This window comes from Ambystoma mexicanum, chromosome 4q, assembly GCF_040938575.1.
Source record: "Ambystoma mexicanum isolate Mex_15411 chromosome 4q, UKY_AmexF1_1, whole genome shotgun sequence".
Lineage (NCBI taxonomy): Eukaryota > Metazoa > Chordata > Amphibia > Caudata > Ambystomatidae > Ambystoma > Ambystoma mexicanum.
The window spans coordinates 755,266,126-755,293,728 of NC_090928.1; the positions used below are offsets into that span (position 1 = coordinate 755,266,126).

A 27,603-nucleotide genomic window follows, 5' to 3' on the forward strand; every position below is an offset into this window, starting at 1 on the left:
AACCAGATTGGTGATCAGTAATAGGCTCTTCACTAAAGGCATGCAGCTGGAAGAAGGCCAACTTCTCCAGGATTCTACAGATAAAATGGGTTATGGCGATGGGGCGATAGCTGGCTGGGTACTCTCTATAGTATCTAAAAACTTCTGCAGATTTGTTAGTTGCTTGATCAATGTGTTTTGCATGAGGGCTTCTTTGTGCTTGATCAAAGCATGGTAGCTTCATGAGGGGCAATGGTTAACATGCTCGCCCTCGCCATAATTCAGTTTATGCCAGTATCGCTGCAGAACCAGATTCCTCCTCCTCTTCAAGATGGTGAGATGGGTGTGAAATCAATTGTGTTTTTTCAAATTTTCCTGACAGAATGTCTTAGGTGCCAGAAAGAGCATTGTTTGTTTGTTTATTTGTATGGTGCACCCAACCCGAAGTATCTGGCCGCCTTTTACACAGAGGTTACAAGTATACTTTTAGCTTGGTTACAGTAGATGCAATATATAACATGTACAAACATTTACATAAGAAGAGCAATTCTATACACTATACAAAGAGTTATATAGTGGAAGTCTATGTACTACAGAAGCAGTAAAATAATGTAACAGATAAAGTAAGTGATACATGATACGTAAGGGAAGATATGCATGGAGTGCCGGAGCAGAACAGCAAAATCGGTAGTCAGGGAGTATGTAATAAGCAAGTTGGAGGTCATGTAGTCTGGTCTGAGCAAGGCTAGGGCTATCCAGGTGTGTCCTTAGTAACCAACCAGTTTATGGTATTGCACCTGAACATGTAAAACGGTTGGTTGGCTCTCAGTGACGGGGGTAGGGGGATTCCATGCTTGTGCTGCCTTGACAGGGAAGCTACTTCCTCCTGCTTTTTTTAGTTTAAATATGGTCACGACTAAACAGGATGAGTTGATTGTCCTTGTAGGTTGTGAAGTGGATTTTTTCGTGATTCTCTCAGTAAGGTAAATGGGGGCAGCTTGATTAAGGTATTTATGTGCTAGTGATACCGTTTTAAGCATAATTTTGTCCTTAGTATAGAGCCATTTGATCTGTCTTCTCAGATGCAATATGTGTTCTTTCTTAGGAATACCATGGGCGGCTCTAAGGGCGTTGTTTTGCAGGATTTGGATTTTGTTGGTGATGTAGTTACTTGCTCCCAGGTACAAAGAGTTACAATAATCCAGTTTGGAGAGGATAAGTGCTCTAGCTAGGATTGTACAGCTATCTTTGGACAGGAAAGGTTTGCATGCCCGGACTAGTTTACAAGTGTAAGCAGTAGAGGATGCCATGGCGCCGACTTGTTTGTTAAATGTGAAGGTGGAGTCGAGGTAAAAGCCTAGGGTTTTTACTTCTTTTACCACTTTAATGAAATTACCGTCTATATTAAAGGCAGTGTAGTTTGGGCTCAATTTGTTGAGGTTAGCTGTGTTTCCAAGTATTAGGAGTTCGGTCTTGTCATCATTCAGGCATAGCCCGTGTGCAGCCATCTAGTCTTGATACTTTTGATATTTGATATTTTATTTCTATTGCGCTCGTACACAAGTGTTTCAGAGCGCGACTAGGCAAGGGAGGGGACCAGGGGAGAACACAACCCAACGACCATCTTACTAGGCCCAGTGACATTGAGAACGCGCAAGTGCATGGCAAAGGGAAACGGGAAAAGGGAACAAGTGCATGGAAGGGGGAAGAGTGGAAAGTGCGGAGCAGAGGAGAGCAGATAAATAATAATAAATAAAAATAAATAGAAAAAGGAGGCAATGAACAGTGGTAGTGCAGCCAGCAAGTGGCAAGTGCTGTGTTTAAGGCAGCAGACTGGGTAAGTCTGATAAGTGCAGAAAAGGAAGAAAAATGGGGGTGGCTGTATGGGTACAGATACAGTGCAAGGGGTGGCCAGGAGGCATTGCAGGAGGGTGGGAGGGTGAGCAGGTACCTGGGCCCGGGGGAGAGAGGGAGGCCAGGTGTGCAGTGCCAAGAGAGAGCAGATCAGCAGGGGATAGGGGGAGCGAAGGCAGAGGCAAACAAGAAGGTCTTGAGGTGCTTCCGGAACGGGAGATGGTTCTCCTCAAGTTTTAGAGTGGCAGGGAGGCTGTTCCAGAGGAAGGCCCCAGCCGAAGATAGAGATCTACCCCCAGCTTGTTTCTTTGAAAAACGATTGACCCGGAGGGAGTTAGAGGTAGAGGAGAGAAGAGCCCGAGAGGGGTGGTATTTGCGGAGGGGTAGCTGAAGGTATTTTGGAGCCAGACCCCAGAAAGCCTTGTGGACAATGCAGAGGGTTTGGAATTTAATCCTTGCATCCACTGGGAGCCAATGGAGAGATTTCAGAGCTGGAGACATACGATCCCAGGGCTTGAGGCCAAGGACAAGTCTCACAGTCTTGATCTGGGTAAGTTGCAGAGGGCGGAGAGTAGAGGCAGGTAGATTTAGAAAGAGGCTGTTACAATAGTCCAACCTAGAGAGAACCAGAGCTTGGGAGACAGTGTGCTTCTGAGAGAAGAAGAGGAAAGGCAGAGTACCTCTGAGGAGGTGCAGTAGGAAGTTTGACTTTTTAGAGACCTCAGAGATATGGGCGGAAAAGGACAGTGTGGAGACAAAGATGACCTATGGTTCTTAGCCTCGCAGGTAGGGGTAGGAGGAGGGCTAAAGGAGGCCGGCCAGAGAGTGAGGGAAAAGGATGGACATGGTGTGCCGATGAGGAGTATCCCAGTCTTGCTGGCATTCAGACAAAGATCATTGGCAGCACACCAATCTTGAATGGCAGTTAGGCAGTCAGAGATGAGAGAGGGAGAGGAGGTGGCCGAGGGCAGCCATAAAATGAGTTGAGTGTCATCAGCGTAGCACTGGAAATTTGAGCAGAAAATGGCAATACAGTGGGCAAGAGTTGCCAGGTATTGGTTGAAGAGCCAGGGTGAGAGGTTAGACCCCTGGGGAACCCCACAGGTACAGAGGACGATAGATGATAGGAAGGACCCGAGTTGGACCTGGGGGGGTCGATCAGAGAGGATAGAGGTCAGCCAGGCCAGAGCCTGATCAGTGATACCCAGGTTATCACAGAGACGGTTGAGCAGGATGGTGTGGTTGACCGTGTCGAAGGCAGAAGAGAGATCGAGAAGGATGAGGACAGAGAGAATGTTAGAGTCCAGGTTGAAGAACAGATCTTCACGGATGTTCAGGAGAGCAGTTTCCGTGCTTCTGGTCGTTTTGAAGCCAGACTGGTGGTCATGGAGACAGCCACCAGAATCTGAATGAAGGTTAAGCTGAGAGATGGCCAGCTTTTCCAGGAGTTTGCCCAGAAACGGGGTAATGGAAATTGGCCGATAGGTAGCCGGACAGGAAGGATCAACTGTGGGTTTCTTGAGGAGAGGATATACAAGGGAGTGCTTCAGAGGGGAGGGGAAGGATCCTGAGGCAAAGGAGTGGTTATAAAAATTGGCAAGGGCCAGAGCAAGGGTGTCAATGTGGTCCTTGATGGTTTTAGAGGAACGGTGATGAACCTGTTTTGACAAGCCTTTCATAGATCGGACTTGTCTAGTGACCTTGTCAGGGGAGAAAATAGGAAAGGAAGAGAAGGAGAGTGGGGGGTGGCTAAAGGGGGCTCTGCAAGCACAGACTGAGAAGGAATAGGAGGGGCAGGGGAGGAGAGGGTGGACAGGATGTCCTGGGTTTTTGAGATGAAGTGTGAGGCAAGGGCACTGCAGAGAGCCTGGGAGGCAAGAGGAGGGGTGGAGACTGCTGCAGGGTTTGCAAACTCCTTGCAGATTTTAAAGAGTTCAGCTGAGTTGTTAGATGCCGCAGAGACACGGGCTTGAATGTGGGCTCTCTTCTTAGTGCGGACAGAGAGTTGGTATTGCCTTTGGATCAGGCGACAGGCCAGTTTGTCAGAGGATGAGCAAGAAGCCCTCCATTTCCTCTCAGCCACCCTACCCTTACGTTTAAGTGTAGCTAGGTCGGAGTCATACCAGGAATTGCACTTGGCTTTGGACTTCAAGCGGATCCTCATGACAGGGGCAAGAGCATCAAAAGTATCAGAGATAGAAGAGTAGAGAAGGGACAGGGTTGTGTTGGGGTGTGAGTCGGCCATAGGAGGAGGGGGAGAGAAGGTGGCAGCGAAAGCCTCAGCTGACACACACTTCATAGGTCGGATGTCCAAGAAAGTAAGTGCCAGTGTTGGGGTGGGGTTGGCTTGGGGGGAAGAGAATGAGAGATGGGAGGAGAGAAGGCAATGGTCACTCCAGGAGAGAGGAGTGGTCAGAGGGATAGAGAGGGGGAGACCAGGGGAGATCAAGACATCAAGTGTGTGTCCTGCAGAGTGCGTCGGGCCAGAGGGGAGGATAGAGAGGGAATCACAGAGGTTGTCAAAGAGCAGAGATGAGGGACAGGGAGAATCGAGGTGGATGTTGAGGTCACCAAGGAGGAGGAGTTAAGTGGTTGAGGCCAGGAGGGAGGAGGAGAGGTCAGCCCACTCAGAGAGAAAAGAGGTGATTTGCCCGGGGGCCAGTAGAGAGTAGCAACAGTAAGAGAGTGGCTAGGAGAGATTGAGAGTCTGCAGACAAGGCATTCAAAAGAGGAGTAAATCTGAATGGGAATGATAGTTGCAGGAATCCACTCAGGAAAGATCAAGGATACGCCTCCACCAGGTCGAGTGGATCTGGGTGCGGAGAGGCCCTTGTAGCCCTCAGGGAGAAGAGTGTCAAAGCTCATGACAGAGCTGGCCGTGAACCATGACTCTGTAAGACCGAGGACATCAAGGTCCAGTTCTTCAATGAGGCGACAGATGTCGGAGGAGTGTTTGACCACAGAGCGAGAGTTGAGAGTAGCAAGATGAAGAAGGTTGCCGGCCTTAAAGACCTTCCGGGGAGGGGTACAAATCAGAGGTACACCACGCAGAGTTGTGGAGGTAGCCTGAAGAGTGACAGAAGAGGAGGAGCAAAAAGTGGGCAAGGTAGCCAAGGAGTGAGAGGAGGGGACAGCTGGAGATGAGAGGAAGTTGATGAGGCGAGGGAAATGCCTATCGAAGAGGAGGAGATTGGCCTGAGGACCTTGGACCATGACAGTGCCATTTAGGTAGACATTAAGGATGACTCTGGAGGAGTCGAAAGAAGCCATGAGGACATCCCAGCGAGTGCCACCATTAATGGGAGAGGAGGAGACAGGACAAAGCAGAGTAATCATATGGGGGGTCCATAGATCCGGCGAAGGAACAACAAAGAGGATGTTGGTGAGGGTCTGTCTGGAAGAGGCGCTGGTATAGGTATCAGCGATAGGGAGACCAGGGTTCGAGGCCAAGATATCCTTTTTAAATTTCTTTTTTCCAGACTTAGTAAGATGGGAAGGATAGTTGATCGAGAAACAGTTGTAGTAGATGGGAGAAACAGAAAGCACAATGAGTGGAAAAGAGAGGAAGCAGAGGGAGGAGTAAGTAAGTAAAGCCGTATTGAACAGTCACTGGGCTAGCAGGTTACAATCAATGGCCAAAGTTGAACTTTCAAGTAAATGCAAAAATACAACCAGGTTTGACTTTCAAGTAAATGCAAAAATACACCCAAGTTTGACTTTCAAGTTAAATGGGAGACTGGTAGTTAGATGGTAGAGGTGAGTAGAGATAAAGCTTCAAATGAGTACATAACAGGGAGAGTTGAGAGTACCCTCTGAGAAGGAAGTTCAGGTAAATCAAGAGGGAGGGAACTAACCTAAACAGAATATCGTAAGAGAAGTCATAGCAGTCCAATAGTCCAGGGGAAGCAGCCACAGTGAGGGTTTGGCGGTTGCAGAAATCTCATGTTGAAGCCTGTAAAGCAAACAGGGAAGCTGACAGGGGCCTTAGAAGTAGGCCTTTGGTGAGGGGGCCGGCTAAAAGCCTGTCGGTTCCTTGTTGGTGTAGAAGAGCAGCTTGGAGACCAATCAGTGGTCAGGATGGAGGAACACACAGTGAAGACAGCACTGCCATGGATGATGGAGGGGCCTGGGCGGCCATGTTGATAGCACCTCGTGGTGCAAGGCATTGCATCCATGGAAGGCATGAATTTGGGTATTTCAAAGTGATGGCTGCTAAAATAAAGCAAATTGCTGCCCACACACGTGGTAGTAAAGGCGCTGTCATTTCGGGCCAGATGGCCAAAAAAATACTCGAATTATGCCTGGAGAATGCCCAAAACTCGTAGCAGCAGCAGGGGTGCACCAATCACGTTGCACATACCTCGAAACCAGGATGCTGCACTATGCCCACACAAACTCCACCTAAAGGTAGGCAGCCACAATGATACTGACCATGCTCTCTGTCGCATTGTGAAGGTAAGGTATATTCTATTCACCAAAGTCAAGTACTTGTCATAATCTCCTATGAGAGGTATGAGGATCCGGGTGTCATCTGCATAGTTAGTGTAGCTGACACCCAGATGGTCTAGATCATCGAACAAAGGCTTGGTGAATATATTATACATAGTCGGGATACACAAAAACATTGTGGCACACCACAGGTAATCGGGATTGGATCAGCCGCTGCAAGTGGGGAAAAGACTCATGGTCCTTTTGTTTAGAAAGGATTTAATCCAGGCGATAGCGTCTTGTGAGAAGTACGCCGCCGAGGCAAGGTGTTTACAGAGTACTTGACGGTCGACCAGGTCCAAGCCGGCCGAACGATCAAGGAGTAGCAGTAGTGAGTTCATCGATTTGTGTTTTTAAGTCTATTAGCACTGTCTCAGAGCCATGACAAGGTCTAAAACGAGGTTGGCGGGCACCAAGGCGGTGGTTATTCTCTAGGTACTCCTGAATTTGCATGTAGGCAACTCTGTCGAGGATCTTGAGTAAAAAAGGTACCGTGGTAATCAGCCTATAGTTGGTTGGGATTAAGTTCCTGGGGAAGATGCCAGATGTGAATGAGGAGTTAATTAATTTGGTTATAATGGCGCCAGATCTCTGGCAGCATCTTTGGTTATCTGTGCCGTGTGGCTGTCTCCTTGACATTTCAATGGTTGGAGGGCTGAGATGATTTTTTCTACCTCGTGGGTGGAAACTTGAGAGAAGTTGAAATGATGTTGGGGTTTACTGGAATAATCTGAGACTGTACTCTGCTGGTCTATTTTAGGTAGGTTGGCTTTTTTCTTTGCAATCTTACTTTGGAGGAGGGAGATTTTGTTCATAAGGGCGTTCTGAATGATCGTACACCAAAGTTTGTCCTTCACACATTCGTCTGTCTGTGAGATGGGTGATTTATTTCCCTTAGAATGGTGAACAGTTCCTTAGTGGTTGAGCTTACTTTATTAATCGTCTCGTTATAAGATTCTTGTTTAGAACGTATTATTTCTTTTTTGTAGTGGGTGGCTAGGTTGATCAAGTTATTTTTGTTTTCATCAGTAGGAAAGTGTTTCCACAAGGTTTCGCGGTTTCTTTTTTCTAGTCTCAGGGATTTTAGGTGAGGAGTGAACCAAGAGTTCAGGTGAGCTTTAGGTTTGCTTTTCCGCATCTTAAGTGGAGCGATAGTGTCTAAAAGCTTTGGTCATGGTGCCATTGTAAGCGTCAACTAATTTGTCTGGAATAGTTTAGTCCGGCAATGAGTTAAGGGTAGGTACGATAAGAGGCATAAGCTTATCTGCTCTAATGTTCCTTTTATTCCTTGTGGAGAGGGGAGGTGCTATAGGCTTGATCTTGGAGAAAGGTGGCTTGGTTGGCAAGATGAAGGAGATCCGGAAGTGATCAGTCCAGGTCTGGGGCATAATAGAGGTGATGCACAATTGAGTTTGGCTACCCAGTCAAGGGTCCTCCCTTTGTTATGGGTGGTCTGGGATACTCTTTTGGTGAGTCCCAGATCTGCTAGTACATTAGAGATAACTAGAGCATGTTGGTCGTTAGGATTGTTAAAACCCAAGTTAAAATCTCCTAGCATGAGAATTTGAGATGTCAGTTTAGTTTTATTAGAGAAAATTACAGATAGGTCTTCTTCAAATGAACCAATCGGTCCTGGAGGGCTATATAGTAGATGTATTGTTAGAGTGCGTGCATTACAGATAGGTACTTTGACTGTAAGTAATTCACAAGAGCTTACACTGGGAGAAGGGGTTATTCTCATGACTAGGTCGGACTTGGCTATGAGGGCAATGCCTCCGCCTCTAGCGCCTGCTCTGTCCGGTCTTAGGATTTCGTAGTTCTCAGGAACTGCTAGTAAGAGGGAGCATTGTGGCGGCATGCTAGCAGTGAGCCAAGAGAGGATGCCAGCGATCAGGATATACACTGGAAGACAAGAAGGTGGCAGCAGCAAAGATATGAGCAAGAGACACTCTGCATGATTTTGAGGTATTTATAAGCACACACACAACGAACCGAATTGTATCCTGGCGCAGATGGAACAAGAAGATGGCACTCAGATGGCCAGAAAGACTATACAGCAAACAAAGATAGTCATAATAACAGCTTTATTTAAAGAGATGAGTTTTAAGACCTGCTCTAAAGGTCATCAGGGAGTTGGCTTGTCTCAGATATAACGGAAGACTATTCCACAATCTGGGCCCCGTCACTGAAAAGCACAGATCTCCCCTAAACCTGTACTTCATCCTAGGAATTACAAAAAGGAAATGATCCTCCGACCTGAGAGTGCGAGTGGGTTGGGATCGTCTCAACTTATCTATCAAGTATGCTGGTGCCATATCGTGCAGGCATCGATAAACCAAGCAGCCAATCTTAAATTTAATCCGATCTTCGACTGTCAGCCAGTGTAGTGACCGACGAAGACCGGATGTGTGAGTATTTTTGGGTACACCAAAGACCAGTCTGACTCCAGCATTTTGTGCTTTCTGGAGACGATGGATTTGATTACTTGGTGCTCCGGCCAGAAGACCATTACAGTAGTCAAGGTTTGAATTGACCAGTGCTCCTACCACTACAGCACGATCTGCTTTAGGCACGTAGGGTAGAGCTTGGCGCAAGAGGCGGATACTATAGAATACGGACTGTACCTTGGCTGAGACCTGGGCATTACATCCCAGGTCACTCTGCCAGATACAGCCCAAATTCTTGACCTTGGTGGAGTATTTAAGGCTAGCCCCCAAAAACTGAGGAGGACGACGACATTTTTCTCCTGCAAGGAGATGTTTAGGCCCAAACAGAATCACCTCCGTTTTTGTTAGGTTCAATTGCAGCCAATTTTCCTCCATCCAGGTGCTTATCTCATCTAGGCAGCTAGTGACCACAGTAAGAACATCCTCTACATTGTCAAGTCTGATGTACAGCTGAGTATCATCAGCATAGGAGTGAAACCTAAGATTATATTTTTCCAAAATGTTCATCAGAGCACGAAGGTAAATATTAAACAAAAGTGGGGAGAGAGCTGATCCCTGTGGCTCCCCACAACACAGAGAGTATTTCTGAAAGAAACCCCCCCACTTGAACGCTTTGCTGACGGTCAGTAAGCATGCAACCTTAGAAGGAGAGGGTATGGGGGCCAATCCAGTTTGCAAGGTGAGCTATCAGCAAGGAGCGTTCAGTCCAGGACAGCGCAAAGTAGGTGATGTTCAAGAGATCAAGCTGATTAGACAAGGCATTTAAGGTAGGTCTACCCACATAGAGAAGAGTGGGAGACACATTTTGATGGTGAGGGCATCAACATAAGCCATGAAAAAGGGAGGAAGCTTTGTTCAGGGAGGACTCCCAACAGATGCCGAATCCTCCAAATATAATGATGTTGGTTAGAGAAAGCCTGGATACTGGCTACAAAGTCTGGCCACTCCTTAAAGCAGGAGAAATCACAAGGTGACCTATAGATGGTTAATATGTTCAAAATATATGTGCTAGCTAACTCTTGCTCTCAGCATTCCAAAACAGATACGAACATAATATTATAAGAGATGAAGTACCCCAAACCTCAGATGTCCATGACGTTTCTTTACATTTCTATACAATCACTTGCAATATCCATGTAATTTATGGTCACGTTATCCCTTGGAATACATGGCAGACTACAATAATCAAATACAAGTCGGTAAAAAAATCCTTCAAACAGTATAGCAATAGTGACACCAATACTCACCTCGAATAAGAACATTAAATCACTACTTATGTAACTATATCACTTTAATACAAATTAATTGTGACGTCGTACTGCCCAGTGTTTCAGCCAGAGCAGAATGCCAGCTGACACTGGAGCACTTACTTAAAGCAGTTTATGATTTCCTTCTTTTAAAATGATTTTCTGTAACACTTAATTCGTGGTTAAGGAAATGTTTATGTTGTGAATTGCTTGTGTTTAACTCAGAAGAGCAAGACTATCCTGCTGTTATTTATTTTGAACCATTTCATTTATTACTACACATTACAAACTTCATGGCAGTGTTATATTTTTCCATTGAGCAGCTTTGTTAAACTGTTGGTGTATAAATCCGGAGGCAACACTGGGGCACATTTTCCAGTTCCCCCTACATTACACAGAGGCATCCTGTCCCCTCCGTGTAATTTTCATCACTTGCACATGCAAAATGGTAGATGTAGCGTGGAGGCAAAATAGCCATCAAGCCTCCATTTTGCACTTAGCAGTGCAAATTGAGAAAACGCTGCATGCCAGGCAGCATTTACAATGGATTCTCATGGAATCTGCCTGCTTTTTGCTGCTGTAAAAAGCAGACCAATTCCATACGAGTCCACAACATTTACGCCTGAAGTATTTGTATTGTGGAGAGGAGGGGGCAGAATCGTAAATGACGACACATGCCCTTTCTGCCCTCTAGCCGCCAGGCCCGCCATACAAATACATTAAAATGAGTAATGTAAAATAAGCGTGCGGAATGTTTATGCATTAATTTTACTTTACTCATTAGGAAACATTAGCCCAAATGCGTTTTGATTCTTCACTTTATGGACAAGTCTCATATGGTCACTAAATTGCTGCAGAGTTCAATTACAAACAAAACCTTAATCCAGCTTACCTGCGTGTACCAGCACAAATCCAACTCGCTTTGCCTTCCGGGAGTTATTTCCATCTAATTCTTTGGCAGTGACTTTTGCAACCGCGACCTGAGAGGATTTGGAAGGCAGCACTTCTGGCGAGCTGATGACTTTCTCCATGTTCACATATCAGATCTACCATCTTCTATGGGGGGGTGACACCATCCACTTGCAACCGCAAAGGGGATTCCTATAGTAAAATCAACAGAAGTGTTACACCGAGGATAACGTTTTAGGTTTGTGTTTTGTAGAATAACAACATCGCACTGCCTGCTGCTAAACGACCAACTCACGGTGGTTCAGTGTACAATATGACAATTCAGTATTTGACAAAACACAAGAAATAAGACGATATGTCAATGCAACAATAAATCTGAACATTAGTCCAAGTGTATGCTTGTTTAAAAAAGTACCTTTAAAACATCCACAAAACGTCATTTGTGTTGCTCGAAACGGTCCTAAAAAAAGAACCCAAGAATAGACCTGCAGACAACCATTTCCAAAATACATTTACTAACTGATAGCATTGTTGCGAATGGTATCACAATTAGCACTTGAACAGCTAATGATCTTTGGTTATACTTCTTATTACTAGCCAATTCTTTCTAGGTTTTATAACAAAGAAAATGTCATCAATAGAATATTCCACTAATACCATAACAGTATTTTGTCACGTGAAATGCCATTAAGGAAAAAAAACCTACAGATGTTTCAGCCCTATATGCTTTTTCAAGGCAGATAAAATATTAATTCAAATCAAAAAATGAAAAAACACCAAATACTATATCTGTAGCCACTTTTCTATGTTTTTGTTGATAGCAACATTTTCGCAGCCCTAAAAATAAGGCTTGGCATGCTTGCGCGGCAACATCGTGACTGTGTCGAGTATGGGTTGAATTAAAATCAACCAAAAAAAATGCAGTGAACTTATATTAAGATACAATCAGTTGCTCCCCATATACGGTATTTTTGTGGCACAAGGCTTGAGTGCCCCTCTTTGGGTAGCACACGTCGAAGGTACTACGTGAAAAAAAGAAAACGTGGAGTCCAGGCACCACGTAGCACAGTTTCGACCTCCCTTCTTAGGAACATCCTTTTCCAAAATGAATGCAAGCATTGACAGTTGTGATCTCTGCATTTGTATGGTTTAAAGTTCTAAAAGCAGTACTCTAAAAGGTGGGCAGTAGTTTTGAGAGTTTGCAAGAATTCTTAGAGATTAATGTAAGTACATATCATCTATGCATCAGGAAAGATTTTAAAAAGCATCCGTTGTGGAAGAGGCAATTAACAGAGAGACTTTTATTATGGAATTTCAAGTGACATATTTCGACAGCAGACAGATTTCTTTTGGCGCAAAGATAATAAGGGACGGCATGCAAGCAATAACTTGCTTCACATACACATAGATACTAAATCTATTTTTTTAAATAATTGACAAAGCCAATAGGTTTAGGCAGACATATGGCAAGTGCAAACTCAATTGCCAAAAGAATGCCATCATGTGTTAAGGCATAACCCCTCGCGTACAGATGCTGCCAAATTCAGAGACTTAAATGGTCCAATAACGTGCTACATGACACTTCCAAATAGACAGACACATGGGAAGTCATGGTAAGTCAACGATCCATTGAGAAGGAGCTAAAAGCAGCTCCTTGTTATCAGGCATCACCTGGTAGGAAGGAGCAACCTGTGGAGAAGGAGATAGATTTGCTGCTGCTATGTACTCATTTATGAGCAAGATACAAACTCTAGCTTTATGCTTTAAATCTCCTTAAGGTATTGTAATGAATCCAATGGCATCATTACTCCCTTTCTGATGGCCAGGGGACGGCAGCCACTACCTGATCCTGACCCTGGGGGCGGCTATATGAGGAAGGATCACATGGGACAGACAACCTCTGGGAGGAAGTGGTTGTGCCCATGGATTAGACATGGTATCCCCCTTTACCCTTACAGGATGCATCTCCCATACATAAAACCCTAATGGTATATTCTGGTTCTTTCTCTGCTCCCTCAAAGGAGAATGCTGACTTTCCCTTAAACAGTTTGTCAGAGCAACTTTCAAACATTGATTCACTCTCAGGACATGTTAAAACCATTCTGCCAATGTTTTCGTGCAAATTAGTAAAAAGAAACGTCTATTCCCAGAAACACCTTAACACTGCGACGAGGAAGATGGGTGGAGGAATGCAGAGCAAAGTGTGAAAATGATGTACAAATATTGTAGGCACTTTGTAAATGAATGAACATAGGTTCTCTAATTAGCTGGCTGTGCACATGTTTGAAGACTGCTTAGGTTGTAGAAAACAAAGTCCTTGTTTGGTTTTGACTGTTCACACATGTTCACGAAGCAGGCCCCAATGAATTAAATTAGCCAAAGCGACAGCTGCATGGAGTAAGCCGAAACCTTGGCCTGTAGTCACAATTAGCCTGCGATTTAATGAACTGTCACGAAGCAATGTGTACTGAATATATAAAGCTGTTTATTCACATCATGTTTTCAGAGAGAAGGAGGCTCAGACGAAGTAAAATGCATATGATGCCGAGCCAGCTTAAGCAAAATAAACTGTTTCTCTGAAACTTTGAAACTTTAAGTGCTGGTGCTATTCATTTTAAGGTACTTAACGTAAGCCACAATCCGAAAAAGATAAAGCATGTGCATATGATCATAAAAAAGTTAAAAAGTATTGGGAAGATGGGGACCATGAAGATATAATGAGAATTAGGGGTGTGTGTGTGTAGCCAAGGCTTACCCCTCAGTCCCCGGGACCCCAATCAAAAGTGACCTTAAGAAGATGAGACAGACCCGTTAGAATGTTTAATGGTTAAAAGGCCTCCCCCAATCCCCTACCGGGCATCTTGTGATAAGGTGTTTTCCTCGCCACCTCGTGCCCACAGGATTATAGCCCACAAGACGGAAACTGCAGAAAAGGTAGTGTTGGCATGGATCAAAATTGGGGTAGAAGGAGTGGAACTAGCTAAAGTGTACGTGCCCCAGCAACGAGATACACTTATATTTGAAACAGTACAAAGGCTACGCAAACAAATGTGGCTCTTACATAAAAAGGTTAATGAGGACGACAAAGTGTAACCCCTCCCGAGCCATTATAAGGACATAGAGCAAGCAATCCAAAAGTGTAAGCTTGATTCAAACTTCTGTCCTGCAATAGCGTCAACATTTTTATTTTGGATCATAAATGCCCCATCAAAGTCTATGGTAACTCAAGCATTTCCAATGAGAGAAGTGCCTCGGTTTGATATTGATAATCCAACACACCAGGTCAATGTCCCCTGGAATAGGATGGCATTACCTTCTTTTACTAAAGATTATCCCGATATTAGACAAAATCCAGAACAGTGGTACACCCAGACAGACCGAGTACTTAAAACAGGCCCGCTCATGTTGGGACATATAGATCAGTTGTTTCATGCATTCTGCCAGCAAATATATGGCGCCAATGCAGAATGCAAGACAGTTTAGATCCTGTCATAAAGTGGGATGAGCTGACAGAGGCAGCAAGCAAAAGGGGGAAGACTGGGGAATCGTCCAAAGAAATAATAGCTCTTCCAGCACTGTTTATAACACATATACAGCAAGTGGTTCTCCATAAGCAAATGAATTGGGATATAATGACTGCTTGCAGACAGGAAGAAGGGGAGTCCGTTGAAAAATATTTTGCACAAAAGGAAGAAGCTTTTACCTCATACAGTGGAATGGACATGGCTATGCCATAGGGACAGAATTACTTTTGTTCACACTTTGTAGAGGGATTGTTGCCTCACTTAAAGAATGATATACAAACCTATCAGTCTACATGGCCGACTCAAACTGCTGCCCAGATTTTGACTATGGCTACGTATTATGCAAACCGCCACGCTAAAGATAAAGGGAAAAGTAAAAAATAAAATGAAGGAATTAAAAACCAGAGTACTAATGCAACAGGCTTTTCCAGAAAGAGGAAGAGGGAATATGTGTATCCAAAGAGGAAGACTAATGTATAGAGGAGGAAGAGGTGCTAGTGCCCCGCCAAATAATGGAGCAAGTATGATAGACAATGGGTGTCATTTTTGCAAAGCAGAAGACCACTGGCTAAGGGTGTGTCCGTTGTGCTGGAGAGGGCGTTGACGCTCTTATGGGTGGGGAATGATGAGAGGAACTTTTATAAGGACTGCGACTGGAACAGCATGGTAACAAATAGTGGGAGATCAGAAGAGAATAATGAGCAACAGCATAATTATGTTAACGCTAGGCAAGACCAGCAGTATTCAGATAGGATTATTAGGAGGATAATTACAGTACATTGAACTACATAGCATAGAGCTGCCCTGGAGAGGGAAAAGGGTGCATAAATATTCCTGTAGATTCAAATGGGCCATTTGTGAAAGCTATGGTGCAAGGCAAACAGGCGACATTCCTCCTTGACAACGGTGCGTCCAATACGTCAATTTCCCACAAACTAGTGCCCATATTCCCCTCTACGGGAAAGTAAACACTTCAGTGGGATTCTCGAATGATCCGGTCCAAAGTCCAATATTTGACCCTGCACAGTTTAGTATAGGTCCTATATCTTGCTTGGCTCAGCTTGTTGCCACTGATAAATGTGCTTTAAATCTGCTGGGAATGGATTTGATGAAACATTTGCATGCAAACATATATTGTTCACCTTATGGAGTTTACCCAACATGTAATGCTGAGTCCTTTTCAAACTTTCTTGTCGCTACTACTAATGAATTGCCACCTGAACTTAAGGGAATTGACCCTATGTTAGGGGCCATGGGATCGAATGATGTTGGACATATGGTAGGTGTCCCATGAAAATAAGGTTTAAGCCTGGTGCTGTATTACTGTGAATTCCTCAGTAGAAAATACCCAAGGAAGGGTTAGAAGGAATTAACCCATAATACAGGATTTTTTAGTTAAAGGGATTCTAAAAGAAATTGTGGGGAGTCCCAGCAACAGCCCGATTCTTCCTGTACAAAAACAAATTGATGGGAAGCCTTGTGTTCCAGCAGAATGGTGACTGATTATTGATCTCTGAGCAATAAATACAATTGTAGAACAACAGTATCTGGTGGTGCCGGACATGACGTCCCTGTTTTATTTTACTTTAATTTAATCCATTTATATTGCGCACCACGAGACCCGGAGGTTTAAGGGCGCAGACAAATAACATAGAACATACAGAAATCACAAAAGAGGACACATAAATGTGAAATACTGATTCCAGTGTAGGAGCAGAGGGGATCCATGTAGCATAGTCAGCTAACCAGAAGTTATCTAAACAAAAGTGTCTTCAGTTTCTTTCGCAGTTGCTCAGTCAATATCAGAGTCCTAATGTCTGGGTGGAGGGCGTTCCATGCCTTTGGAGTTGCAACATAAAAATCTCCTTTAATGGCCTTCATCATGATACCATCTTTAGCCCAATATTTCACTGTTATGAACCTCAAAAATGCATTCTTTAGCATTCCGATCCATGAAGACAGTAAGTATCTATTTGCCTTTAATGTGGAAGGGCGGTCCTATGGCCCCCCAAAGGTTACACTGAAAGCCCAAGTATTTACAGCCAAGCATTGTAAACACAGCTAGACATGTTTACACCAACTGCAAATACCATACTGCTCAAATACGTCGATTTGTTGATAGCTGCACACACACAAGAGCAATGCATGGATTGTGCTTTGCGGTTATAACAATTTGTAGCACCATGGGACATAAAGTCCCTGAAAAGACTACAGTTCCACAAAACTCAGGTAATCTATTTGGGACATCTATTGTCAAAAGGGGAGCACAGATTACACCCTCAGCGCATGCAGGCTATAATGAAAATACCTGTCCCTATCACACAGAGAAATGTCAGAGGGTTTATAGGAATAATTTCCTTTTGCAGGCAGTAGATTCCTAATTTTTCTTCTCGCTTTTAGCAAAACCACTGTTAGAACTAACACTGAGTAGCATCTAACACTGAGTAGCATTCCAGTCCCCTTGCCATGAACTGCTGCTCAGCAAGAGAGTTTTGATGTTCTAAAATCTGCATTGTGTAACTCACCTGCTTTGGGCACTCCTGATTATACTAAACCATTTACGTTGTTTGTGCATGAAAAACAAGGCTGTGCGTTACCTGTACTAACTCAACAGCAAGGGGATAAAAACAGATCATGTGCTGTTACGCTTACCTGGTCTCTGCGGAGGCCTTGGGGCATGGTTGCAGCCCTCCCTGAACTTGAATCACCCCTTTCAGGCTTCTCCATCAGTAGAAAAGCTGTGAGCGGTGGTACGTGGTGATACTGCTCCTGCGTGGAGATAACAGTGTGTGAGTGCGCCAATCTGTGATTGGTGTACCTCTCGAACCCTTCACCCCAAAGTACGGTTTCTGTGAGCATACGCCGGCCATTAAAGCTCACCTGTGAATTATGGAAGATAAGCTCTCCGTCCTGCTAATTCTGGCAGGGGCCCGTCGAATGGGATCTAGTTCCTTCACTGATCTCTGATAAGGATTAGTCTAGTCCAGCTGCGACTATGCTTCTCCTTATGATTGTTAAGTCTTTCTTGAGCTCTTGTGATGCTCTTCGTTCTGTTTAATGTCTTTATATGTTGCTCCTATTTATGCCCGCAATAATGTATCTCTTCTGTTTTCTTCCCTTAGATGGAAATGCAGCCTCAATGCATCTGTGAGACGCGAGACGCAGCCGGATGGTAGAGGGATGCTACCGCAATGTTTGACAGCAGGTAAGTGATGGTTTAAGGAAAAGCGCAAAGTATGGCGAAGCGCAACCTTAAACTGACTGTTTTTTCGATGTCTAACCTTGTTTTCTGTTTTTCCTTGCAGGCGCTGCTGTCGACGATGGAGCGTGTCGTGCTGCGGTGCCAAGATGAAGATTTCAGCATTCCGGGAAGTGTAAAGATGAATACTTGGTTCGCCGAAGAGATGTACAGGTAAGAACAGCTTCCCCCAGTTGGTAAGTATGGTGGCAGGAAGCAGCATGTCCAGGAAGCAGGAACTTCAAAGGTAAGTCTGACCTCAGGCGACAGTGACCGTTATGCTGCTTGCAAGTGCAGAATAACGCAAAGCGTCTGTCTTGAGGATCGGGGCAGCTTATATATCTGAGACTGTGGGCACGGCCATTAGGGCCGGCTTACCAGACACACCCTGCCACCCCTAGAGAGTGAGCATGTGCAAAGGCAATCCATTAGCAGCCACACCCAAGAATACACTTGGGGCTGCTTATTGGATGGAATTTTCAAGGTTAATGCATCCTGCTTAATGGATGGAATGTTCAAGGTTAATGCATCTGAAGTGCTATGTCCATAAAAATTATTTTTGGTGTTAACTGGACTTTTTTACTTTTGTTCATGAGCCTTGTGCCAAAGGCGCCAGGACAGTGTCCACCCAGGTCTCCTGTGCATGCGACCCCTGCATGCCTGTGCCCCTGACTTCATGACCATGACATGTGCATATTTTACTTCTATATTGGACCAAGTGGCAAAAGCACTTCCAAATTGTTTAAGGGGTGCAGCGGCTGCAGCCATTTCTATGAAGCAAGCCAATGCCATAATATTGGGACACCAAGTTACATTGTCTGTGTCACATGCGGTTGATATTTTATTGAACAGAACTAAAACACAGCACTTGACAAATGCCAGGTTAACTAGGTATGAGCAAACGTTATTGGCCCCATACATTGCCAAACAATGTTCTAACACTTTAAATCCTATCACTTTGCTACCCCTCCCATGGAATGAATCAAAAGTAATGCATGATTGTGTATTAATAACAGATACTGAAATGAAAGGACGAGTAGATTTGGAGAATAGTCCAATTGATAAACCTGACGGTACATTGTTGTAGATGGTTGCGTTGTAAATTATCAGATGGTACTACCACGGCAGCATATGCTATTACAACATTGAAAACCATTGTTGAGGCTTGTAGGATATCTCAGCATTAAGCACAAGAACCTGAAATGATTGCCCTCACCCGAGCTTGTGAGTTGAGCTCGGGTCTTGTAGTTAATATTTACACTGAGAGCTAATATACATTTGGAGTAGCTCACAACTTTGTCCGCTTATGGGATGAGAAAGGAATTTTAACTACACATGGGACAAAATGACTGCATGGTACATTGATTTCGAAATTATTGTATGAACTGACCCTGCCCGAGAAATAAGCCGTCATTAATTACAGCGCACACAAGGCCATTGTAAATGATATAGGAAAAGGTAATGTTTTAGCTGACCAAATTGCAAAAGCAACTGCACAGTCCCCTGTAGCACTTTTATATGTTACATACATGATGCAGCCAGAGAATATTATATTTGATAATACCCTTAAAACTTTGCAAATTATTCAGGCTGAGGCCACTGAGCAAGAGCTTCAGGAATGAAAACAGACTGGGAAATATGTAGATGTTATTGGCTTTATATGCAAGATGAGGGAAAATGGAAATTACCACATATGTATTTACCTTAAATGTTGTCCTATGCTCATGGCCTTTCTTATGAAGGTGCCGAGGGAATGAGTAAAGTTGCTCACTACAGTGTGGAGTAACGCTAATCTAAGACCACCCACGGTTGCTTTTTGTAAAAACTGTTTAGTATATGCATCCTATAACATTGGGAAGAGTGAGGGAGCCCCAAAAAGATATTATTTTGGCCACCTGAATTTCCTTTGAAGCCTTACAGCTAGGGTTTATTAAAATTGCTTTCCTGTCAAGGACAAATTATGTGTTAGTGATAGTATACATGTTTAGCAAATGGGTAGAAGCATTCCCCTTAAAAAGAAAGCACTGCATTAATCATCGCTAAAATACTTATAAACAAGTATTTACCCCAATTTGGACTGCCTTACACTGTTAGAAGTAACAGTAATGTGCATTGTGTTAAATACTGCAATAGAATTAGTGCACTCAGGTGTTGGATTGTTTCCTTACCTGGGCTGCCCAGCAAATGTATTGGGTGTGCCGAATTCCAAGATGTGCCATATCTGCTGTTATGGACATGGCATCCAGGCAAAAGACTGGGTACTTATCAAGCATCGGGCCAGCAGCCCAGGTGAAAAGGGCTGCTGCAGGTACTGCTCACCATTCAAACGGCTGCAAAAATATTGTGGCTGCCAGTTTTGGAGCCATGCTTCACACAAGGCGAGCACCATCTTCTCTGTTACCCACACCATTGCCTGCTGTGTCTGCTACTGAAAGCACCCCTTCTGCTGAGACACTGGACATTTGCATACAATCACAATATAGTTTGAGACCCAGGAAACTTTGAACGGAACTACAAACTATAAAGGGGAATCTCTTTCCGTGAGGGGCAGCTACCCAGTGGGCAAGACCACCATCTTTATGGACTACTTGGGGGGTGAAGTAGTAAAAAGAGGCACTCCAAGGAGCGATTATGTGCCATGAAACCTGTTCTGATGGAATTACTTTTGCTGTTTTGTTGTGCTCCATACACAAGCTATGCCAGACCACAAGGGTATGGGTATTTCACCCAAGAGAGGGTCAATGCATCTTTATGCTCCTGTCAGAGAAAGAAAATAAAGGCATTGTTCCAAGGAGTTTGTATATGCAGTACTGTTAGGAGTGATTGTTTGTGTTAGATGGGTGGTTATTACTAGAATATTATGTAGTGCTATCCTTGTTTGGTACAGTAATCAGTGTCCCAGTGCCACCAGGTCTCAGAGCACAGGCAACTTAAGTATCCACCGCACATGCTTTTATTATGCAAGAGAATGTTATCAGGGATATGCTGGCAATAGACGTTACAGACTGACTTACTTATTGACATACATTGTTACTATAGAACTATGTTAAAAAAGGACCGATTGTGAAAATGATGTACAAATATTGTAGGCACATTGTAAATGAATGAACATAGGTTCTCTAATTAGCTGGCTGTGCACATGTTTAAAGACTGATTGGGTTGCAGAAAACAGAAAGTCCTTGTTTGGTTTTGACCATTCACACGTGTTTGTGAAGCAGGCCCCAGCCAGTTAAATTAGCCAAAGCGGCAGCTGCATGGAGTAAGCCGAAACCTTGGCCTTTAGTCACATTTAGCCTGTGATTTAATTAAATCATGAAGCAATGTGAATATATAAAGCCGTTTATTCTCATCATGAGTTCAGAGAGAAGGAGGCTTAGAGGAAGCAAATTGCATATCACGCTGAGCCCGCTTAAAAGAAATAAACAGTTTCTCTGAAACTTTCTGTGCTGGTGCTATTAATTTTAAATTACTTATGAACGCAGACGGGCAAAGTATTGCCCACAGAAAGAATTCCCAAGCACAGGCAACACTCCCATTGTTGTGAGCATACACATGTGCCCAGGACGTTTAAAAAAAGATCACCAGAATCAAATGGCAGACTGCTGGTGGGAGCGGACTGCAGCTCTCTGTTTTGCTGAAGAACTGAATAGAGCACATTGAAGCTCAAAGTGAGCAGTAGTGGAAAACGCAAAGAAGATTTCACTCAGGATCGCCAGAAGCAAGCACAGTGGAAAACCACAAGAAAAAGCTTACAAGAGAGCCACAAGGAGAGGAGAAGCTGAGTCAGAGGCACGGGGGACGTGGAAAACGAAAGCCGAGCGAATCCCGCAGCTGTCATCGGCGAGCTGCAAACAGACCAGGAGATGCCATGAAGAGCCGGTGAGCCCACTCTAGGATAAAGGAAACACCGGGGCGTATTGGTGTACACGCTGTATGTTAAACATTGAACAATCCAAGTCGGATAAAGAGAGAAAATAATGTCTGTATAATGGAAGTAAAAAGTTAAAAGCACATTGGCCTCAGAAGGGAATCTTTAGCGAACAATGTAAATTAACCCACAATGCAAAGGTGGTGAATGATTGGAAGTGTGAGCAAAACACTAATAAGGCAATATACTATGGACTAATGGAATTAGTGAAAAGGGCTTAAGTGGTAAACTATCATATGTGGAGTTGCAGAGACAGACAACTACAAAATGTCCTGGCAGGAGAGTGCAATAGCAAGATTGTGAAAACAAGAAGCCCTGGAGCAAGAGAGTATACCAGGCAATCACAAGTGTGTGAATTTAAGGAAACAGAAAAACCCTGGCAGAAGAGTATACCAGTTATCCTGACAACCTAAAGGCCAAAGATAAATATATATGTGATTTTGATATTGAAAAAGAGAAAAGACAAGGACTGTTGTCAAGAAATTGTGAAGAAGAATCCTGGGAGAAGGGAGACACCCTCTGGATTAAGGAGCTATATCCTTGAGAGACTTTATGTTGGAGTCATGTATTCCTTTTTGAACACTTTTGAAACACTGAAGGCCAAAGACATTATTCCTTCAAACTAAAGATTTATTTAATTAGAATGCGAGGATCAGAATAGAACTTGGGACAAAGGATAGTTTTGTTTTGGACATTCTGACACTGACAGATCCTTGGTTTTGAGTTTAGGTAGAGAAACACCTCTAGTAAAGGGACACAGGCATTTTCCCAACCCCTTTTATTTTTATCATTAAAAGTCTCTAGCCAAAACAATGTCTAAATTGTGTCCGGCTGTCTTTTTGACCCTTCACAGTATGTTCTTTATTCTTCTTCATACACATTTCCAAACATGCACAGTGAATATAAAATGTCTATGTTTGTATGGACCCCTTGCCTTGAAGAGTCAAAAGTAGCTCCTGATAGCTGTTGATTTCATGCCAATCAAGCTTTCATAGGCTTTAACCAGGAGGTAAATCGCTCCCAGCTCTTAGTAATTTGCAACCCTGTTATCTCGCTATTATAGTTTTAAAAGTCTTTGTTTACAACGTCAAAGCTCTGTAGAACCCCAATGCAGCAGACTGCTGAAATGTTGAAGCAGAGAAGAAAAGAGGGTCTTTAGTAGGGAGGAAAAGAAAGGAGGGAAGGAGAGGGGCGATGAGGGAAAGAACAGAACTTGCAATGTGCAGTTTGTAGGTATAGGGAGAAGGCTTGGTGCAGGAAAAGGGATGGACAAACAGCACTATATAAAATGTCCACCGTATTGGTTAGAGAGATGAACATAAACCCATATGTCAGCAACTGAATACAGTATAAACCAATTAGAAATGGTAAATGGGCACGTGCAATTTCCCCTAGGACAACGCTGCCTTCAAGTAAAAAAGCAAAGCGAGCAAAGGCTAGTATTTCAAATGGTTCCATGTCAGGAGGACAGTGGAACTTCCAGGTGATATTTAATAAATGTTTTATACTGGATACAGCGGATGAAGCATAAGGGTTTTAAGAAATTGTATTACATATAAACTAATGCATAGTTATTACCTTTTTTATGTTCAGTTTAAAACCTATATAAAAAAAGTCTACAGACGTTGGGAACTGTACGGTTTTAATAATAGCTTAACGTTAGCAATCATAATGATTATAGACTACAATTAGACTACAATTTTAAAAGTCCCTTAAAAGATACACATTTTTGGAGGCCATCAGGGGGCGCAGACACAATGGTAGCCTGAGCGTTGAGCTCAGTGAACTTCCCCTCACGTTCACAAAATAATGGTGGATAAAGTGACCAAAGTTCCATTACGGTTCGATGGGACAGTGAGGCCACACGTTGAGGAAGCTCCGGAACGAGTTATGTAACAGTACGAGCCTGCAATGAGTCGAGGGACTTCTTCGGCACTAGGAGAGTTGCGGCCCATGATAGCGCCAGCTTGCCTCTGGGTAAAGGGAGTCTGCTGGAGTGTGTTGGGAGTGCCCAGCTCCCTGGAGGCGGGGTCAAGGTTCCCCTCAAGAATCTCCTGTCTGGGGAGGTACGATCAGGACGGTGGAGTGCAGTCCAGCAGACACGCAGCTGGTAGCCGTGTCTCAGCGCCCCCGGTGGAGAAAGCAGAGATTTCCTGCTATGGCTGTGAGCAAGGTGACGGGGCCAGAGCCCGTGTGTGGAGAGGGCAAGTGGCTGGTGAAGTGGTGAGCCCCCAGACACAAGAGCAGCCCTTCCAGGGGAATACAAGCCCTGGGCTGGAGCATGGAGGTGTGCAGCTGCAGGCGGCGAATACCATTGAGGAGCCCATGTCCTGGAGTGAGACGGTGGGAGACAGCGGGAGCATCGCAGGAGGTGGCCTGTATAAGCTGTGGTGTCGTGGGGAGGGGTCCCTTCACTGTGTCCTGGTGTGCTAAGGTGAAGTGCAGATGAGCAGGCCCAGAGGCATACCTGCGGTGGCCATTCTCTGGGTTACAATGAGACAGACACAGCAGTGACTTTGTGGAAGGAGGTTCTCAGTGCCTGCCTGTCCCTGGTGTACTGAATTGGCGCCCTGAGCCGCATAGTCCTTTGGTGTGGTGGGTGCTGGTCTGGGGACGAAGCGGAGGGGTTGCTCTGTGTCCCGAATGAGCTGAAGGCACTCACTGCAAACTTTTAGTTATCAAGATTGGGCACACATGGCAGTGTCCAAGGGGGACCAGACGGGGGAGACTGGTGACCACAAAATTGCAGCTATTAAAAAGGTCATCCACGTCATCCTTGAAGAGATTAGGGGAATGCTGGCAGATATTGGCGCAAAGGTGGCGGAACTCTTCGGGTAGGTGGCGCAAACCGAAGAGAGGTGATTTAGGCTGGAAGCCAATCAATGTAATGTGGACATATTGGAAGCTCAGCTGAACACACGCGTCTGTCGGAAGTGGAGCATAGGGAGGAGGAGCTGCACTTAAAGGCAGACTATATTGAGAACTGAGAAATGCCCTTTATGATTTTTTGGGGGAGTCCCCATTGGGGCTGGTGGCAAAGATGCAGGTAATTCTGGTGCTGATTCTTCAGGCAACGGAGGACCCCCATATCATCCTCGACCGAATCCATTGAGCGGGGGTAGGTACCCTTGCTGCGTGCTTGTGAAATTCCACCATAATAACAATAAGGCCTGCATCCTGGAAAGAGCCAAAATGATGGGAGCTATCAAGTTTGAGGAGTCGAAGGTGGCCATTTACCAAGACTTGTCAGCATTCACGCTGTTGAGGTGGAAGAAATGTGGCACCTTCACTCGATGGCTACAGGACAATGGAGTACGCTACAGAAGGGGGTACCCCTTTGCCTTGATTTTTGAATGGGAAGGGACGAAATATCAGTTGGTGACAGAGGATGATATCCTGAGAGTCTCAGAGGAGCTCCAGATAGGGGTGGGAGAGTCTGGAGTGCGGGCATAGGAGTGCATGAAAGTGGGGGGTAGTGTGAGTGATTTGGCGGATCGTCCAGGGTGCCAGCAAATTTCATAAATTGAATACTCGTCCCAGAGAAAAAGGGTAACTTGACATGAGTCCTGAACTTTAACTCGGTTGTGCTGAGTCTTAAATACTTTTGCGTTACTTTCCTTGTGAGGGAGCCGGTGGGGGTCGAGTGCAGCGTCCCTTTGTACCTTACGTCACCGGATACTGGGGGAAGGGAGGGTGAGGTGATTCACTATGTTTTTGGGTGTTCAGCAATAGTTTATTCAAAGGACTTTTCTATGTTCCTTCGGGGTGGGGGAGTTGCAGTGGGTGGGACAGGGTGGTGGTCTGCATGCTGAGTGGCGGGAGAGATGTTGCTGGGTGGGTTTAAGAGAGTGAACCGGGGTGAAAAAGGGGGAGTTCCTGGTGGTTCGGCTCTTTAGGGTGGTTGGAGCTGAAAGAATCTGGACGCCTCGTGGAAGGGAGGAGTTTCAGGGGGAGTTATTTGTTGGGGTGGAGGAGGGGAGTGGGGAGACCTCTTTTCTGGGAGTTTTAGGAAAGGTTAGGGTTCATTTGTGTCTGTGTCTTGGTCTTTGTCTTGTTTCCCTCCCTTCTGTGTCTGTAATTGGTCTTTCTGGATGCACAGCTACCACAGAATAGGATAGAGCTATCAGTGGGGTAGGCAGAGGGTCTGATAAGGGGGTATCCCTAGGTGGTGAGGGATTTTCCAATGGGTAGTGAGAAACTAAGTTAACTTGGGGCTCGCTAAATGTGAGGGTACTTAACTCTCCTTTTAAAAGATTCCTGTTGAGGAGGGAGGCAGGGACTGGATGTTCTGTGTTCAGGAGACTCACTTTGTGGCTGGGGAGGAGATACTCAGGAGAGGGGTAATGGGGGGAGATTGCAGAATCCTTTTATACCTCAGGGAGTTGTGGGAATAAGTGTGGGGTCGCCATTTTAGTGGGGTCGGCAAGCAGATTTTAAAAGGTGGATATAGAATGTGATAAGGAGGGGCAACTTCTTTTGCTTAAGGGTTTGATGGGGTACTGCAGTAACAGTAGCACCGATATACTGTCCAAATGCGGGGCAGAGGGCATTCTGGGAGTTGGTGGGGGCAGACTTCATCAATTTACAGAAGTGGTCCTCCACCCAGAGACTGATAGGTTGTGAACAAAAGGGATGGGGGAAGCGGCGGATAGAAGGGGGGAAATCACAGGGCCTCATTACAAGGTGGGTGGTAAGGGATTACTGGCACCGGTAAGGGCACCGTTGCCGGTAATCCCTTACCGCCCTACTACGAGGTCCCTTAGCGGGTCCCTACCTTAACGCCCATTTTACAAGGCGTTATGGAAGGGACCCGTTAAGGGACTTCAGAGCTCATAACGGTACCGCAATTTGCGGTACCGTTATTAGCACCTTCCCATTGAGCCCTATGGGGGCTGAAATGGGAATGGGGAATGGCTTTTTCAATGGGGACTTAGTCCCCAATGAATGGGACCGGACACGGTACCGGTATTGGAGGTAGTCATGGCGCTCCAACCTCCTAATGAGGCCCACAGAATTTTAATGAGGTTACCGACCACCAAGGCCTCATAGATGTTTGGGAAGCACAGGCAAGGGGGAATGGTAGTGAGACGGTCTGGCAAGCACCATTTACATATAGTTTTCAGCGGTTCACAAATCCTTTTCCAGGATCGATTGGTTGTTGGTGGATGGGAGTACAGTGCTGGAATTTCGGAAAACAGCGGCAATAGCAATCCCCTTGTCAGACCATGACCTGGTGTCGGTAGAATTGGGGGTGAGGGACAGGTGCGCCAGGCAGGGATGTTGGTTTTATAATGATTTCCTGCTCAAAAAGAAGTGGCCGGGACAGTTGATACAGGTCTCCACGGATATGTTTAAAGCCACAATACGGGGTCTACTGATAGGGATGGGTTTGAGAGCTAAAAAGATGCAGGAGGAGAAGAAGAAACATCTCAGGACCCTGATTCATAGCTTACGCCCACTGGGAAGGGTTGGGCAGGAGGATCAATAAACAAGATTACAGGAGCTCAAGAAGTGCAGGGTAGAATTACAGGCACTGTTAGCCTATAAAATGGATTGGGTGCTTAAACGCCTCAAACAAAAGTACTACAAAAGAGGGGAAAGGGCAGATAAACTTCTTGCATGCAGATTGCGTGGTCATACTAGAGCTAGAACGGTTAACTTAATTAAGGATGCAGATGGGACAGAGACTAGGAGTAACAAGGATATTGCTGGGCGGTTTGCTGCCTTTTATGCAGCCCTTTACACACCAGAAACTGAAGGCGATCTGGAAGGGATCCAGACCTAACTGCATGGGGTGGACTTGCCTGGGCTCTCGGCAGACAACGCACGGCTGTTGGAAGACCATATTGAATGGATGAAATTATATCCACTATTAAAGGAATGAAGAGTGGAGGAGGACGGTCTCACAGTGCGATTCTATAAGATGTTCAGGTCAACGTTAGCTCCCATAATCAACAGGGTGGTCAACAAGGTATTGGGGGGGGGGAAT

At 44.9% G+C, this 27,603-nt stretch overlaps 1 protein-coding gene across 1 annotated transcript in view; it reads right to left on the reverse strand.

Annotated features, from left to right (window-relative positions):
• TASP1 (taspase 1) overlaps positions 1-27,603 on the reverse strand; it is a 2,293,647-nt gene that overhangs the window by 2,117,684 nt on the left and 148,360 nt on the right. The window contains exon 2 of the mRNA XM_069608337.1: positions 10,908-11,116. Within this exon, the coding sequence (XP_069464438.1) occupies positions 10,908-11,046 (139 nt within the window). The 5' untranslated portion in view covers positions 11,047-11,116. The remainder of the gene's footprint in view (positions 1-10,907; positions 11,117-27,603) is intronic.